Raw genomic sequence first — 19,859 nt, 5'->3', positions numbered from 1 at the left:
CTGCTTCCCAAAGCCCCCACACTGTATAAAGAGCAGAAATAATGTCTGAAGATTTTAGGGTTGATTTTATAACATGCTTTAGGTACAATTATTTCTATTCAAGCCACTTCCAGAAAACCCTACAGAAAGTAAAGAACTTCCTGCACAAATTAGGAATTTGTCTCTCCTTCCTTTTCCCTCAGAAGAAATACTGTGGCCTAGTCAAAAGAGGAAAAAAGCAGGATAATGGGGTAAAGAGGTGATAAAAAGAATATTCAATTGAATAATGGCCAGGGAGGTCTCCAAACATAGTCTAGCAGTGCCAGGGCTGGGAGGTGTTCCTCAGCTGAAAGGTCCAGGAGGAAATAGTTGAAGTTGGAAGTATGTAAGAAAGAATTATAAAGAACTGGTTGAAGGGAGTTTTTTAATAGGGTCCAAAGAGTGAACAAGACAGAAGACCATAGATGGAGGATGTGCCCAGAATTTAATTAGTAGTTCTTAGGATTTAATCAGAAGTCATACAAAATCCACGGGAAGGAAGAGAGCTGACAGCTATTTCTGCAGAAATGATGCTAACACAAAAGAAAGGAAAACAGCGCTGGGTGCAAACCACACAAGCCCAAGCACATGCATATCCACACAGAAAAGCAGTAAATGGTGATCCAGTGGCAACTCGGGCAACTTCACACCTACCTGTTTTTAGCTGTTTGAGCCTGCAGGATGGACATGGGAAAATGAAGAGTAGCTAAACCCAGAGAAAGCACCCAAGGACCAAACCCAGCAAAATACACCTTCCATGCAGAAGGCCCCACCTGCTGCTTTAACTGATGCACCAGTCGGTCTTTCTCCCGCTTGAGGGCCATGACTTCTTCCTGCGTCTTTTTCTTTTTGGAGGCAGACAATTCCAGCAAGGCAATGTTTGCATCTTTTTCACTGATTGCCGCAAGCAGCGCTTCCTGTCTGGTAAAATAAAGGTTATTGTGATAATTTTTAAAGTAAAAAATATTGTCATTTATAGTTGAAATGAGCAATGAAGTATTGCCTCAAAGGGAAAGAATTATGGATAATATTTAAGACAAACTACCTCCTTGACTCTCAGAATGGACAAAGTTGTCTGAATCAGAATCCCTGAGACTTCACACACTGTGCCTTCTAAATGAGGCATCTTTCAGTGGCTTCATAGATATATTTGTATATGAGAAAGGGAGGGAGTCAATCTGAACATTCACTTCTAAAACACTTTCATCCATCTACCCATCTGTCCATCCAGTCATTCATCCATATGCCCATCCATCCTTTCTTCTATCTATTCATCTGTCCATCCATTCATCCATCAATCCATCCATCCATCGATTTGTCAAGTAAAGTTCTATGTACTCCAAGACAACCCAGCAAAGTTGGGCAGCAACTTCAATATCAAGTATTATTTTTCCCCTGCAAGATTTCCCTTTGAAGGCAGGAAGAGATATTTACTAGGTTTCCCTTTTTACTTTCAATGCAATTAGTGATTCACATCATTCCACAAAAAAGAACATGCCTTCTTCAGTATTCCTCATCTCAGTAATTATATCACTACCCACCAGTAGCCCAAGCCCCAAATTTAAAATCTTCCTTGATTCCTTTCCTTCCTTCTACACCCAGAGACAAACAGCAATGTCATTAGGTTTTACTCCAAAATACATCTCTTATCTAAACTTATCTACTCTCTAGGAAATGTTTCCCAACCACTAGCATCTATAGCTCACCCACTGGTCTCCCTGGTACAGAGGCCAAAGTAATCCATAAAAACATTGTAAGTCCAGATTCCACCATCCTGTTGCATGAAAAATCCATTGCATCACTCATTAGACTTCAAATCCAGACCCTTTACTGATGCCTGCAACTAGTTATACCAACTGGACCTAACCACCTCTATGAGGTCATCTTTTTCCATTTCTCCCTCTTCAATCATTAGGCTCCAAAACATTCTGTTCTTGAACTCACTTCTGGTCCTTGAAAATGTTACACTTGTTCTCACTTTATAAGCTCTGTCTCTGTTGTTCCCTCTGACTAAAATGGCTTCACCTCATGCAGCTTCTTATCATTCAGGTTTCAGCTCAAAGTAGCCTCCTCAGAAAAGCCATCTCCACCTGCTCTCCCCGGCAGTCTCACCACCATTCCCCTTATACCCAAGCTGCTGGTCTGGCACATTACACTGTTTTCTTTTCCCATAGGACTCTTCACATTTAAAAGGATCTTAGAGATTTATAATTGTACTCATTTTTCTTGTGTTCCACCAACTCTTCTAGAAGCTTCTAGAAGTGCACTGATCACAGAAAGGGTGTCAAAATAGTTTGTCCAAGGAATACAGACATTCACTTTATACTTCTCAAAAGCTTTGAAGAAACCAATATACAACTCTTCCTCTCACTTAAAAAAAAATTTACAATGCTTTGATTCCTGATTACTCTGTGATCACTGCTTACTCAGTTAAAGTGTTAAAGTTGTCTCCTCCCATTTTATAACCCAATCTTCTGGCAAAATCTTTTGAAATTTTAATCTGGAATTTTCCAGGACCATTATGAACTAGGAAATGGTTCGCCTAGTGTGATTCATTTAGCTCTTTCTACTGAGGGAAGTCTTATCCCAGCTATTTGTGTCACTTCAGCAATACTGTAGATCACTGAGGAGACCCTACACTACCAGGAAAGGCTCAATATTGGGACTTTTTTTTTGTGCACAAGTCCCAGGACTAAAACCTGGTCATGATCATGTTTTGCCTTTCTTTAATCTCCAGCACCAGACCAGACCCTCTCCAGATATTTGGACAATATGGTCATTATTTGGATCTCCCATATTTCCCCTTTTCACTGTAGGAATTTGTATGGACTTTTCTAGGCCCTGCTAATGCCAGGTAGTAGAAGCTTCTGACTTGGGCTCAGACATGTGAGCAGCAGAAATGTCAGGAAATATCTCCACTTTCCAGAGGAAAACCAGTGCAGCCTGGACTACCAAAGCAGCATTAATATCCACCCTCACAGAGCCTATCTCTTTCTGGATAACATCTTGAGACAGTTGACATGCTTGTTGTTTATAGCCAATGCATACTTATGCCTAAGGCCAAGCTGAAGAGGCTGCGTAGACTTCAAATCAGAGAGAACCCACTGATTACAATACTTTATCCCACTCTGTCCCAAATTAAAATGTCCAGATGAAAATTTTCAATGGAAAAAACCCTAAAAAATCATTATTAGGAATTCATAGTAAATTATTCTACATCCCTGATGTACTCTTTATGGCTACATGCAGCTACATGAAATGCTGTTGCAAAATAGCTTAATAACATATGAAAACAGTTATGTTTATCAAAAGACAATTCTCTATGAGTCTTATATTTTATATACTTTTTATGAGCATAGGCACTACCTTTTTTGTCACAATTTTTCAAGGATGTTTGTATAATAAATAGCCTTGGAAGACAGAGGCAGCGTCTCCTTTAGGATCAGGAATAGTCATGCTTACTGTCCTGTATAACACAGCCTCCTTCCAGACTAGAGGGCAGGCATGTTACTGCCCAATATAAAAGATTTGGGCTTCCTAAGCTCAGGGTTGCTCTCCTTTAATGCAACCCACTGAAACTATAGGTGTTTATCAGGCCCATCTGCCTTGCCTTTATGGAATTTTGGGAATGAAGAACTGACCTAAATATGGTGATGGTGCTGTCTGCACCTTGAGCAACAAAGTCCTTTGTCTCTGACCTAGAAGTCCCTGGTCTGCTGCCTGCACCCATGAAACAGAAGCAGGCTAATCTGTCAGTGTGCCACAGGGAGCGTGTCAGACCCTTCACAGTTCTTGACATGGAAACACATTAAAATGTTAATAGTTATTATCTCATGGTTGGTAGAGTGGATAGGCTAGTTTGTAATTATTTTCTGTATATAATCTTCTGTATTATTATTTCATTCCACAAACTATCGTAAGCGTAAACATGAAAAAATTGTAAATGAAGCTTTTCAGTCACCAAATACACTACAGGAACATGCGTCAAATACTTGGCACATATGAAATTTGCTCATTTCCTCATCAAGCTATTTATGGTTTACCTGATGCTCTCGCTCCACATACATAGTAAGTGCCCACACACTGTCACACACACGTGTCCGGTACAGCTACATCTTCTGCCACTAGGACAGCCACGAGCATCTTCCAGCTAGGCTACCTTTGTCCATTTTTATAGCTCTATGTCCTATAGTCCTTTTTAACACATTTTCCTCTTCCAAGTCAAAATTCAGAATTATAAAACTTTAATAACACTTAAAAGTCATCATCAATCTCAAGAATGACCCTTAGAAACTCCCTTTTCTCCTGTAATTCTATAATTCAGTCTTTCCAGAATTTAACATGTATTTCTCAATAAATTAATTTCTATCATTTTTCTGCCAGAGAATAGCATATATCAATTCCTAAATTTTTACAGATGTTATCACTAAATACAGCCCCAAATCTAATTACATTTATATTGTTTTTATAAAAGTACATTAAAAAACACTCATTAATACTAATATGTATACACAATATAATCAATTTTGTTCTTCATAATTATTTCCTCATTGCATTGTTTTTGTTTGACTTTCGCTAATAAATCTATTTTATAAGCACTGGTATTATACAATGATAAAACTCTGAATAAAATTAGTGTAAGGAGGGTTATAGATATTTTGAAACCCTCATTTAAATAGTGACCCCAATTAATGACATTGTCTCCAAAAACATCTTGATAGAAATCTACATTCAATAATTCCAGTCTATTTAAATCAAAGAGTAATTTGCAGAAGATAATAAAAGTATATAAAACTAGAAAAAAATGAACATTTTACACTTTAGGACCCTTACAAAGATGTTCTGCATGTGACCATTACCTCTTTGTATAAGAATGCCAGGGAAAGCAAGCTTAGTTCTAGGATGACAGAGTCATAACATTAATTTTTAAAACCAATAAGCTTTATAATATGAATCTTAAATAACTTTTTATTAAGCTAATACATTTTAACTAATAGTTTTAATCACTGTGAGCTAATTCTGTACTTATGAGCTTTCATTATCTCTGCTGTAAAAGTCAAGGTTTTTGAGGGTGAGGATTTCTGAACTTAAATTTTTATAAAAGATTAACTTCATCTGCCATCTAGCATCAGATTCTATACCTTCACTATTCCCAGAAGCCAATTTGCTAACACAGCTACTTACTTAAAGCACCTAATATTGAATACTTTACTGAAAATACACAGAGGTCTATTTTGACAAAATGGCAAGCATTGTAATAAATGAAGAAGCTTAAATTGAATGTTCCTGTATTTTATTTTCCCAACAGCAAATTTCGATTCAGCCTTTTAAATTCTGAGAAAATGAAAATATTTACAGTTCTGATGCTTCCTTTATATATATGCCTTTTTAAAAAGCACAGTGCAAAAAGTGTATCAGTGACAAGGCACTTGTATATAAATTGGAAACACAAAGAAAATTCCTCATTATTTCCCCAATCAAGTGAATCACCTTCTAGATTCAAGGCCAGATTTGCATTTCTTCAGAAATTGCTACTGTCCCATCAACCCAAAGAAAGTTTCCGTAGGCCTGAAATCACTTTCAGCACTTAATCTGCTCTTTGCTTATTCACAGGCAACACAAAAAGAACATAGGTATGTACTCATATTTAGACAGTTAGTGGGGTTAAGTATATGCTAAAGGCTTGCAAAATTATCTTTAGGAATTTCAATGCTCCAGTGTACAATCACTAAGGTGATCTGTCTATGCCCAAAATGTAACTTAAAATATAAAAAGGAAGCCCAAATATTCTAGAAAGGAAGATAAGATAATGCAAAGAGAAATAAATGTGTAACAGCCTGCTGAATGCCAAACTAAAAAAGTGGACCATAGACAGCATTTTATCAAAGTGCAGCCTAAACAAATGTCAAAGGGAATAATTTCTTTAACAAATATGGGCAACAATGGAGTAAAGCAGGGGGTAATTTTGTGCCCTTGTATGCATTTAGTACGGGTTAACAATGGATAAAAATATGTGCAAGAACACACTTAATAACCCTAAACTGTCATTCAGTTTGTAGGAGGTGGTCAGGATACAGCTAATAAAACAAACAAAAAAAAATGGTTCTAGCCACACTGAAAAAAATCCTCCATGGAATAAAACAAAAGAGGACTGAAGGGCATCTCCTGCCAAGATAAATGCCTTCTTCTGAGTGTTGCCTGTGACCTTCACAAAGAGAACTCCAGAATCGTCTGATGGTAATACATCGCTACTTCACTTATCACAGTCAATTTAATAGGGAGCTTTATAAACATTTCTATTTCACTCCCTGTTGCTGTCTTTCATTAATGATGACTTGAGCTCTGAAGGAGGTGTCTAAAATTAATTTTCAGAGTTGTAAATGAGGCAGGCCAATTAGAAACTGCTATAAATTGGTTGGAGGAAAGAGCATCAACACAGTTTTTTTTCTTGTGGGATTTTGTTTTAGTTAGCTGACCCATCTTTAGGAACACATTCAATTATAAAAGGAGATGCTTAAAAAAGGCATTCCATTAAGAAATGTTTGGATAATGACATATAAGAGAGAACCTACATTATGTATGGTGTTCAGCCCACACTCATGTTCTAATCATACTGTGGGGAAAAAATTCCGTTCAATCAACTTTGCCAGTTAATTACTGTTTTCTTTCCCTCATGACCTGAATCTTCAACCATAAGTTCAGTAGGCGGTGACTTAAGACAGACGGTGATGAAAGATTCTGTTTAAAACAGCCTCTGTCTCACCCTTGGGGTGAGGGTAGGTGAAGGTTCACTGGGATCAACCCTGGAGAAAGATGCTCATTTGCCTAAATTATCAAAGCGGTATTTTCAAATTGCATCTTGAGAATGAAAAGGCTTTTGATATCAATTAGTACCAATACCACCCATCAGTAGAATGATGTATTATGTATGCAGAACAGCCCACACAGAGAATGAAGTAGCTCACCTGAGGTGGGGCCCACAGGGTAAGATATATTTGAACAGTTATGAGTTTAAACAAGGATAAAGAAGAGACCAGATCTGCAAAGGCCAGGCTTTGGCAGCCCAGGCTGCTTAATGCAGTTTGTTCTCTGTTGCCCACCTAAAACTGACCTCGATTAACAGTTTACTCCAATTCTGCAGAATTTTGTCTTTGAAATCTAATAGCACATGACAGGAATTTCTTAACACAGGAGCCACAGAGTGTTGTGGAAAGTCTTAGGTCCATGCACAAGCTTCTACTCCACTACTCACCCAGGGCATGGCTCAGGGATGCAGCTGGCCCATCCTTGGGATCTTCTAAGTGCAACTGGACCAGGAAGCTCAAAAAGGCCAGTGTGCTTCAGGGCACTAAGATGCATATGCGAACACCACCTGGGTATTCTGCCTCAAAGGAGTGTGGGGCCATATGGAAAAGGCCCAAGGCTGGAAGAGGACGAGTGCCAGGAAGAACACTTGCCCCATGAGAAATTGCTTTCTCCAGTCCCATCCCCTTGGAAAACTGATGAAAAGGCAATACGGGATCAAAGGGACCACTGTCTGGGTCCTGGCAGAGGACGCGTATGAGACAGAACTTTAACAGTATGCCATTTCCATCAAAGAAAATAATTTTAACAATACAGAAAGATAACTTAGCCTATTACAGTTTTTGTTAAACTTACCTACACAAATAAAATATCAGTCAAGTCCTTCAGAGAAAAAGGTCCAGGGTTAGTGTCTCAGCTTTGGAGTTGAATATACTTGGATATGAATCTCTGTTATACCTTTTGTTTCTATGAACCTGAGAAAGTTACCTAATGTCTCTAAAACATAGATTTCCTCTTAAATGGACTAGAAAGGATAATAGTAACTCTCTTGAATTGCTATGAGATTTAAATGTGACAATGCATGCAAAGATTTTGTTCAGTGCCTGACACAACTGTATAAAGTCAGCAATTATTTTTTGTAATATGCACTAATATGCACACCACCAAATATAAAGATTCAAAAGTCTTGCATTATTTTCTACTGGGCTCCTTTTTTGTAAATGTAAATGTGCAAGTGGATTTCTTATTTTCAAGTGAGACTCTCAGAGAAGCCTCTGGAATTGGTTTCTGGTAAGCTGCACATTTGACTTTCATAAGCTGATGTCTTTGTGCAGACAAAGGAGAAAACAGGGTTTTAGTGTGAAGAGGAATCTGTTCATCACAAAAAAATCCCTGGAGTTCCAGCTAAGATCAAGGTAGAAACTGTTCACTTCCTCACGCAACGAAAAGGAAAAAAACAACCTATATAAAATCACTAAACAACCAGAAGTGCCAGAAAATAAAACTGCATGGAACTCCGACAACCATGGAATTAAAGAAACATTCAAACAGAACAACCAGACAGGTAAGGTGGCAGACACAGAGAGAAACTGTTGTGAGGCTGCAGACCCTGGGGGCAGGGCTGGCTGCAGCTGGGGCAGCAGGCTGTGCGGGAGGGGCTGATTTAAGGGGAGACTGAGACTCAGAGGTGACTGTGGACTACACTGGTTGCCGTGGTGGGAGAAACTCCCAGTCTCACACAAGAGACTGATTGGTTGAAAAGTGCTTTAGAGACGAGCAGGCAAGCTGCACCGTTCCCTCTCTGGCCCCTCCTCCACAGGCAGCACCAAAGTGCAGCAAGGAGGGTTACCCTGCCCTTGTGAATACTGAAGGCCCTGCCCCCTTACAACTTATCAGGGGCCCTGAGCAAAGAAATTGGGCCAAAATGAAAGCAAAGATCTAAGATGGTGGAGGAGTAGGTGGAAGCTACCCTAACCTCCTCCCAGAACCAATCTGGAATTACAATTAAATTGAGGAGAAATCATCAGGAATAATGAACTGAACAATAGCTACAGAGGAACCTCAAAACCAGACAGACAGAAGAAACCACTTCACCACAATGTAACTTGTACGAAGTGCAGAGGAGGCACAAGACGGCAGGCTGGACTCCCACAGGTGGCCCCTGAAGTGCTGGAGGGAAATTTCAGTGGCCAGGGAGTTCCCCCTGAGAAGTTTGGGGTCTAAACCCAAAGCTGGGCTCCCCAGCATACAGCAGCAGAGCCAGTAAAGGAACCCCGGTAACATCCAAAAAAATGGCAGGGTTTCTGCCTGCCAAGAAGAGATGGCTGGAGTCACAGAGAGCTTTTTAAAAGGGCCACTACATAAAATTTCATTTGAAGCCACTTACCCTGGGCTCCAGGAAAGGATGGGCAGAGTGGACTACAGAAACTTCAGGGGAGCCTGGGGACAGTGGCTTTGGGGAAACAACAGGGGAGCAGCCACAAGGATCCAGGCATTGAATCATTCTCTATACTGTAGGAGCCATCTTACTTAGGAAAGCATTCCCCTCCAAGTGGCGTCAGCCTGAGGGAAGCAATAGCCCCACCCTCAGGAGTTATTCTGCCCCACCCTGTGGCACTTAAGCTTGACAGCTGATTATAGAGTTACTAGATTAATAGCTGAAGGAGAGAGCCACAGGCTGTGGATTGCTGGTAGCCTCCCACAGGCTGCATGGGACCAGACTGGGACACCATCTGACCTCACCGGGGGCAGATCCAGTAAGAGAAAACAGTGCTAAATACTATACTACTGAGAGGAATTGCACCACAATCTTCTTCATGATTTGCATTATTGTTATTTCTGCATAGCTTTTTAACATTCATTTCTTGTCCTTTAAGTTTGTGCATATTAAGTCACTCGCTAGTTTTTATATTACAGTTTATTTGAAATTTTGTTCCTCTCTTCTCTTACTCCATTTTTACCTTCATATGTCCTATTCTTATTTTCACTTTAAATGTTATTCTCTCTCTTGCTATGATTTGTTTCCATTTATCTCTCCCCCTTCCAGCCACTCAAAACCATTTTTCTTGTCATCAGTCATTTCATATTATTTTCCCTGTTCTTAAAATACCCTTATTCTCTCTCTCCACCTTTATTGATCTTTGCTCATTGGTTCTAGAAAGGGTGGTTGTTGTTGCATTTCTTCAGTTCCATCCTAGATCTTCACTATTTTTATATTTCAAATCTCTAATTTTACCATTCCCTCTCCTACTCCATTTTACCTTCCTCCTGCCCTTTTATTTATTTTAAATTTTAATTTTTGTCTTAGTCTGGTTTTCATTCCTCACTCTTAGTATTCCTTCTTCCTCTATCACCTCAAAACCACTTCCCTTTCCTCTAGACATCTCTTGAGCTTTTTGTTTTCTTTTCCCCTCTTATTCCCATCCCACCTATATTAATCTTTGCTCATTGGTTATTGATAGTGCTGTGTGGGTCTTTTTCTCCAATTTAGTTCATATTTTTTCTCTCTCTCACCATATATATTTTTATATTTCTCTTTAAACCTAATACTATACTCTTCCCTCCCTTTTTTATTTACATTGTAAATTTTACTTTTTCCTCTCACCACCTTTTCCCTACCCCCTACCCTTATTATGGCTCCTTTTGCTACCCTCTCAAAATCATTTTTCTTTCAGTTAGTCATCTCATAATCATTTCCCTTTCTTATAATAGTCTTACTCTTTTTACACCTTTATTAATATTTGCTCATTTGCTCTTGATAGGGTGAGTATGGATGGTGGTGACTTGTGCAGGTGTGGGTGTGTTTCCTGGGCTGCCTGGTTTTCTTCTGGCAACATCTGTACAACAGCATATAAGACATAATAGAAAGAGCGATTCTCAGTCAGCCAGCTGGAGGGAAGATTCCACCAAAGAATGACTCAACAACAACCAAAACTCATTTATAACCAGAGAAACCACATAAATGGCATCCCAAAAGCATCAAGTTTAAGAGAACAAGGAGATTGCAACACTGAATCCCACAGGTTTCCTGCCACAGAAACTCACACCAAGAAGACAGGGAGTCAAACTAGATCAACTAAGAAGCAGAAACAAACAGGAAGAGTCATCTAAAATGGGGAGGTAAAGTAACAACCCCCAATTGAGAGCATAGAAGAAATTTAGCACCCAGAAAAAGTACTAAATGAAACAGAGTCAAGCAAACTATCAGAGATTGACTTCAAAATAATGATTATAAGGATGCTCAATGAACTCACTGAGAACCACCAAGAACTCCAGAGAAGTGACAAGGAACTTACTGAAAACAACACCAGCATGAATAAGGACACAAGAACTATCAATAAGATCCAGGAGGAAATCAAGAATATAATTTATGAACTGAGGAACAGAGCAGAAGGTATTAAAAGCAGGCTAGATGAAACAGAGGATCAAATCAGTGGTCTGGAACACAAGGTAGAAAAAAAATTCCCAGACAGAGCAACAAAATAAAAAAGCCTCAAAAAGAAAGAAGAGGGTGTAAGGGAGCAGCAAGACAACATGAAACATAATAATATCCATACCATAGGGATAGCAGAAGGAGAAGGAGAGGAGCAAGGGATAGAAAATCTGTCTGAAAAGGTAGAGAAAACTTCCCTAACTTGATGAGAGAAAAAGTCACACAAGTCCAGGAAGCACAGAAAGTCCTAATCAAGATGAATCGAAAGAGGCCCACTCCAAGACACATCACAATTAAAATGGCAAAATCCAAACACAAAAGGGAATCTTAAAGTCAGCAAGGAAGAAACAGCTAGCAATATACAAGGGGACTCCAATAAGGCTATCAGCCAATTCCTTCACAAAAACACTACAAGCCAGCAGGGGATGGCAAGAAGTATTTCAAGTAATGAAAACAAAAGGCCTACAACCAAGATTACTTTACCTAGCGAGGCTGTCATTTAAATTGGAATGTGAAATAAGGAGCTTCACAGAAAAAACAAGGATAAAGGATACATCTCCACCAAACCGCATTGCGAGAGATATTTAAAGGCACTGCTTTAAGAAGATGGAGAAGAGAGGGGTTGGGGGCGGACACAGGTACAAAGGGGAAAATGGCAATGAAAAGGTATCTATCAAAAATAACCTTAAATTTAAGTGGATTAAATGCTCCAATCAAAAGATATAGGGTAGCTGAATGTATAAGAACATATGACACACATATATGCTGTCTACAAAAGTACCAGCTCAGAACAAAATATCTACACAGACTGAAAGTGAAGGGTTGGAAAATATATTCCAAGCAAATAGACATGAAAAAAAAAAAAAACAATCTGAGGTAGCAATACTTACATCAGACAAAATGAATTTCAAAAGGTCATAAAAAGAGACAAGGAAGGACATTTTATAATACTTAAGGGAATAATCCTTCAAGAAGATATAACCCTTGTAAACATATATGCACCCAACATAAGAACACCCAAATATATAAGAAAAATCTTGGAAGATTTCAAGAAAGATAATAGACAGCAACACACTCATAGTAGAAGAATTTAACATACCGTTGTCAGCAATGGACAGATCTTCCAAACAAAGAAACAACAAGGGTAATGTGGCATTGAATGACACTCCAGATGAAACAGATTTAATTGATACATACAGAACCATTCATCCCAAAGAAAAAATATACATTGTTTTCAAGTGCACACAGAACATTTTCAAAGATAGACCACATGGTAGGACATAAAACAAGACTCAACAAATTCAAGAAAACTGAAATCATATCAAGCATCTTCTAGGATCATAATAGCTTGAAACTAGAAATCAACATCAAGGGAAAAAAGTGAAAAACATTCAAATTCATGGAGAATGAATACCATGCTATTAAATAATGAATGGTTTAACAGTGAGGTCAGGGAAGATAAAAAATCTGGAAACAAATGAAAGTGAACATACAACAGCCCAAAACTTATGGGACACAGCAAACATGGTCCTAAGAGGAAACTTCATAGCAACACAGGCCTACCTACAAAAGACAGAAAAATCTCAAATAAACAACCTAACCCCTCATCTGCAAGAAGTAAAGGAACAACAACAAGCAAAGCCTAGAGTGAGTAGAAGGCAGGAAATAATCAAGATCAGAGCAGAATTAAATGACATTGAGACTAACATAACAGTTCAAAAGATCAATAAATCCAGGAGCTGGTTCTTTGAAAAGAAAAACAAAATTGATAAGCCTTTAGCCAGACCCATCAAGAAAAAGAGAGGATCCAAATAAATGAAATCAGAAATGAAAGAGAAGAAATCACAACCAATAAAACAGGAATACAAAAGGTTGTAAGAAATTACTACAAACAACTATATGCCAAGAAATTTAACAACTTGGGCAAAATGGACAAATTTCTGAAACCATATAATCTTCCAAAACAGAATCAGGAAGAAGTAGAAAGCCTGAATAGACCAATAACAACTAGTAAAAGTGAAGCAGTAATTTAAAAAACTACCAGCACACAAAAATCGTGAAGTAGATGGCTTCACAGGTGAATTTTACCGAACTTTAGGGAGGAGCGAACTCCTATTCTTTTCAAACTATTCCAAAAAATTCAAGAAGAGGGAAGAATTCCAAACACTTTTTATTAGGCCAGCATTATCCTAACTCCAAAACCAAAAAAATTACTTCTGGCCAAGAGGGAGGTGTAGGTAGATACACTGTGCCTCCTTGCACAATCAAAAGAAGGACAGCAACAAATTTAAAAACAAAAACCATCCAGAACTGAGAGAAAATCAAACTGTATGGATGTCTGACAACCAAAGAGTTAAAGAAGAAACATTCATCAAGACCAGTAGGAGGGGTGGAGACAGGTAGCTGGGCAGAGAAAAATCACGGCAAGGTGGCATCTGGAGAACTGGGGTGGCCAAGGTGATGGCTGGCAGACTGAGCTAGGCAGCAGCTGGCAGAGGATGTGGTCCCACATTTATAAGCTGATAAACTGAGAGGAACAACTGGGGAGTGAGACATCACAACACAGGATTCCAGTGCAGGAAAATAAAGCCTCAAAACCTCTGACTGAAAAAAACCTGTGGGGGTTGAGACAGCGAGAGAAAATCACATCCTCACAGGAGAGTATATTAGAGAAACCTACAGGGTCCTAGAATGTAAAAAAAAAAAAAATCACCTACCAGGAAATCAGCACCAGAAGAGCCCAATTTGCTTGTGGGTAGCAGAAGTGACTGAAAACTGGCAGAGAGCTGAATAATCAGCACTGTTCCCTCTCAGGCCACTCCCTTGCATATAGTGCCACAATGCAGCAAAGTGGGTTGCCCTGCCCTGGTGAATACCTGAAGCTCTGCCACTTACTATGAAACAGGAGGGCTGAGATGAAAAAAAAAAAAAAGGCCCAAATGAAAAAACAGATCAAAGCTACAGAAAAAATACAACTAAGTGATGAAGAGATAGACAATCTATTAGATGCACAGTTCAAAACACTGGTAATCAGGATGCTCACAGAATTGGTTGAGCATGTTTACAAAAGAGAGGAAAAAGTAAAGGCTATGCAAACTGAAATAAAGGAAAACATACAGGGAACCAACAGTGACAAGAAGGAAACCAGGACTCAAATCAATGGTTTGGAGGAGAAGCAAAAAAGAAACATTCAATCAGAACAGAATGAAGAAACAGGAACCTCCAGGACAACTTAAATGTTCCAATACCTGAATCACTGGGGTGCAAGAAAGAGAAGAGGAAGAACAAGAAATTAAAAACTGATTGTAACAAATAATGAAGAAGAACTTCCCCAATCTGGCAAAAGAAATTGACTTTCAGGAAGTCCAGGAGGATCAGACAGTCCCAAAGAAGTTGGACCCAAGGAAGCACATACTAAGGTGTGGCATAATTACATTACCTAGGATTAAAGAGAAGGAGGAAATCTTAAAAGTAGCAAGAGAAAAAAAGACAGTTACCTACAAAGGAATTCCCAATACGTAAGATTGTCAGCTGATTTCTCAAAAGAAACCTTATAGGTACGAAGGGGCTGGAAGGAAGTATTGAAAGTCTTGAAAAGCGAGGACTTACATCCAAGATTACTCTATCCAGCAAAGCTATCATTTAGAATGTAAGGGAAGATACAGTGTTTCCCAGATAAGGTGAAGTTACAGGATTTCATCATCCAAGCCATTATCAAATGAAATGTTAAAGAAACTTATCTAACAAAAAGAAGATAAAAAATATGAACAGCAAAATGAAAACAAACTCATAGCTATCAACAACTGAATATTAAAGAAAAAAAATGAACTAAGCAAACTAGAACAAGAACAGAATCACAGAAATGAAGACCAAATGGGGGGTTACCAGGGTGGAAAGAGGGTGGGTGAATTGGGGGTAAGGTACAGGGAATAAGAAGTATAAATGGTAAGTATAATAAAAAAGATAGAAACATTTCAAATAAACAACTTAACCCTATACCTACAAGAACTCAAGGAACAACAACAAAGACAGCCCAGAGCAAGTAGAAGGAAGGAAATAACCAAGATCAGAGCGGAATGAAATGAGAGACTAAAAGCATAATTCTAAAGATCAATAAGTCCAGGAGCTGGTTCTTTGAAAAGATAAACAAAATCCACAAGGCTTTAAGCAGGCTCATCAAGAAAAAAAGAGAGAGGACCTAAATAAACACAATCAGAAATGAAAGAGGAGAGATTAAAATTGACACTACAGAAATACAAAGGATTGTAAGAAATTACTATGAAGAACTGTATGCCAAGAAATTTGAAAACCTAGGTGAAATGGACAGACTTCTAGAAAAGTATAATCTTCCAAAATTGAATGAAGAAGCAGAAAGACTGAACATACCAATAACAGCTGATAAAATTGAAGCAGTAATCAAAAAACTCCCAACACACAAAGGCCCTGGATCAGATGGTTTCACAGCAGAATTTTACAAAGCATTTAAGGAAAAGCTAACCCCCATCCTTCACAGATTATTCCAAAAAGTTCAAGAAGATGTAAGACTCCCAAACTCTCTTTATAGAGCCAGAATTATCTTAATCTCAAAACCAGATAAAGACATAACAAAGGAATGAAAACTTCAGGCCAGTATCACTGACAAGCATAGGCACGAAAATCCTCAACAAAATATTTGCAAACCATATCCAACAATACATTAAAAAGATCATATGGCATGATCAAGTGGGATTCATCCCAGGGATGCAAGGATAGTACAATATTTACAAGTCAATAAATATAATATATCACATAAACAAAATGAAAGACAAAAATCACATGACCATATCAATAGATGCAAAAAAGCATTTGATAAGGCAGAGCACCCATTTATGATAAAAAACACTTAGCAAATTGGGAATAAAGGGAGCATACCTCAACATAATAAAGGCCATATATGAGAGACCTACAACCAGCATCATACTCAATGGGCAAAAAATAAAAGCTTTCCCGCTAAGGTCAGGAACTAGACAAGGATGCCCACTTTCACCACTTCTATTCAATATAGTACTGGAAGTCCTAGTCACAGCAATCAGATGAGAAAAAGAAATAAAAGGCATCCAAATTTGAAAGGAGAAAGTAAAACTGTCATTGTTTGCAGATGACATGTTAGTGCACATAGAAAATACTATAGACTCCACCAAAAAACTACTGGACTTAATAAATGAATTTGGCAAAACAGTGAGATACAAAGTCAATATTCAGAAATCAAAGGCATTTTTGTATACCAAAAATGAAATATCAGAAACAGAAATCAGGAAAAAAAATCCCATTTGATATAGCAACAAGAAAAATAAAGCACCTAGGAATAAACCTAACCAAGCAGGTAAAAGACCTGTATGCAGAAAACTATACAACACTGAAGAAAGAAATCAAGGAAGACAAAAACAAATGGAATCATGTACCATGTTCATGGAGTGGAAAAATTAACAACATCACAATGTCCATACTAACCACAGTGATTTACAGATTCAATGCAATACCTATGAAAGTACCAATGACATATTCCACAGACATAGAACAAAAATTTTAGAAATTTATATGAAACCATAAATAACCCCAAATAGCTGCAGCAATTTTGAGAAAAAAGAACTAAGAAGGAGGGTCACAATACCTGATATTAAACTGTACTACAAGGCCACTATAATCAAAACAGCCTGGTATTGACATAAGAACAGACACATAGACCAATGGAACATAACAAAGAGCCCAGAAATAAACCCAAGTTTCTATGGTCAATTAATATTTGACAAAGGGGAAGAAGCATAAAATGAAGTAAAAATAGCCTCTTCCACAAATGGTGTTGGGAGATCTGGACAGCTAAGTGCAAAAAAAAATGAAACTTGATCACCAACTTAAACCATACACAAAAATAAATTCAAAGTGTATTAACAACTTAAATATAAGTAGTGACACCATAAAAGTCCTAAAAGAAAACACTGGAAGAAAAATCTCAGATATTCCATGCAGCAACATCCTCACAGATATGTTCCCTAGAGCAAGGGACATAAAGGAAAGAATAAACAAATGGGACCTCATCAAATTAAAAAGCTTCTGCATGGCTAAAGAAAACAGCATTAAAATAGAAAGAGAACCAACTGTATGGGAAAACATATTTGCCAATGATACCTCAGATAAGAGTTTGATCACCAAAATATATAAAGAATTTATATGACTCCACTCCAGGAAGACAAATGACCCAATTAAAAAATGTGTGAAGGACCTGAACAGACACTTCTCCAAGGACATACAGAGGGCCCAGAGACACATGAAAAGATGCTCAGCATCACTAGCCATCAGAGAGATACAAATTAAAATCACAATGAGATACCACTTTATACCGGTCAGAATAGCCATCATAAACAAATCAACAAACAAGTGTTGGTAAGGTTGTAGAGAAAAGGGAACCCTAGTGCACTGTTGGTGGGAATGCAGACTGGTACAGCCACTGTAGAAAATAGTATGGAACTTCCTCAGAAAAATAAAAATGGAACTGCCTTTTGACCCAGCAATTCTGCTGCTGGGATTATATCCTAAGATCCCTGAAACACCAATCCAAAAGAACCTATGCACCCCAATGTTCTTAGGAGCACAATTTACAATAGCCAAGTGCTGGAAGCAACCTAAGTGCTGATCAGTAAATGAGTGGATCAAAAAACTGTGGTACATTTACATAATGGAATACTATGCAGCAGAAAAAAAAGGAGCTCCTACTTTTTGTGACAGCATGGATGGCACTGCAGAGCACTACACTAAGTGAAATAAGCCAGGCAGTGAGGGACAAATACCATGTGATTTCACCTTTAACTGGAACATAACAAAAGAAAACAAGAAAAAAATATACCGGAGACACTGAAATTAAGAACAGTCTTGCAATAGCCAGAGGGGAGGGGGAAGGGTACAATGTGTGGAAGCGTTTTCAGGAACTACCATAAAGGGCACATGGACAAAACCAAGGGGGAGGGTGGGAGCAAGGAAGGGAGGTGGGTTTGGCTAGGGTGGTGGGGAGTAATGGGGGAAAATGCAGATAAGTGTAATTGAACAACAATAAAATAATTTTTAAAGAAAGAAGTTAAATGGTAGGTATGAAATAGACAGGGGGAAATTAGGAATAGTACAGAAAGTGTAGAAGCCAAGAACTTATATGTACTACCCTTGGACATAAACTAAGGGGGGTTGGGAATGAGGGTGGGAGGGCATCTGCAGGGTGAAGGGGGAGAAAGGGAAAAATAGGACAATTGTAACAACATAATCACTAAAATATATTTAAAAAAAACAGGTAAAAACACAAAGAAAGGAAACTACAAGTCAATATCACTGATGAACATAGACACTAAAATTCCCAACAAAATATTGGCAAACCAGACACAGAACTACACTAAAAATATGATACACCATGATCAAATGGGATTCACTGCAGAGATGAAAGGATGGTATAATATTCACAAATCAATAAACATAATAGACACATAAACAAAATGAAAGATAAATATCATATGATCATATCAATAGATGGTGAAAAAGCATTCAATGAAGTATAGCATCAATTTATGATAAAAATGCTCAGCAAAGTGTGACCAGAGGGAGATTCCTCAATATAATAAAGGCCATATATGAGAAACCTACAGTCAACATCATACTCAATGGGCAAAAAAATAAAAGCTTTCCCCCTAAGATCAGGAACAAGATAAGAGTGTCTGTTTTCACCACTTTTATTCAGCAGAGTATCAGGAGTTCTAGCCAAAGGAATCAGACAAGAAAAAGAAATAAAAGGCATTCAAATTTGAAAGGAGGAAGTAAAACTGTCATTATTTTCAGATGACATAATAGTGTATATAGAAAAATCCTATAGACTCCACCAAAACAAACTACTCAACTTAATAAATGAATTTGGCAAAATAGCGGGATACAAAGTCAATAGTCACAAATTGAAGGCATATTTTGTACACCAAAAATGGAATATCAAAAATGGAAACTAGGAAAAATATCCCACTTACTATAGCAATAAGAAAAAAAGCTACCTAGGAATAAACTTAATCAAGGAAGTAAAAAACCTGTATTTGCAAAACTATAGAACACAGAAAAAAATTAAGGAAGATACAAATAAATGGAAGCATATACTATATTCATGGATTGAAAGACTTAGTATCATTACAATGTCCATTCTACCTAAAGCAATCTATGGATTTAATGCAATCCCTATTAAAATACCAATGACATATTTTACAGACTTAGAACACATATTTCAGAAATTTATATGGAACCAAAAATGGTCATGAATAGCCTCAATAATCTTGAGAAAGAAAAAAGTAAGAGGGATCACAATACCTGATAACAAACTATATTATAAGAACACTATAACGAAAACAGTCTGGTAGTGGTATAAGAACAGGCACATAGACCAATGAGACAGAATAGAGAGCCTAGAAATAAACCCAAGTTTCTATGGTCAATAAATGTTTGACAAAGGGGGCAGGAGAAAAAAATGGAGTAAAAATAACCTCTTCAAAAATGGTGTTGGGAGAACTGGAATGGTACATGCAGAAAATGAAACTATACCACCAACTTC

General features: G+C 37.9%; 1 protein-coding gene across 1 annotated transcript in view; it reads right to left on the bottom strand.

Annotated features, from left to right (window-relative positions):
* The window catches only part of ERC2 (ELKS/RAB6-interacting/CAST family member 2), a 982,831-nt gene that overhangs the window by 223,495 nt on the left and 739,477 nt on the right, over nucleotides 1-19,859 (bottom strand). The window contains exon 16 of the mRNA XM_053669554.1: nucleotides 792-939. Within this exon, the coding sequence (XP_053525529.1) occupies nucleotides 792-939 (148 nt within the window). The remainder of the gene's footprint in view (nucleotides 1-791; nucleotides 940-19,859) is intronic.

Source organism: Artibeus jamaicensis, unplaced genomic scaffold (genome assembly GCF_021234435.1).
Source record: "Artibeus jamaicensis isolate MK-2021 breed Jamaican fruit bat unplaced genomic scaffold, CSHL_Jam_final contig_519, whole genome shotgun sequence".
Taxonomy (NCBI): domain Eukaryota; kingdom Metazoa; phylum Chordata; class Mammalia; order Chiroptera; family Phyllostomidae; genus Artibeus; species Artibeus jamaicensis.
This window is presented reverse-complemented; position numbering and strand designations above follow the sequence as displayed.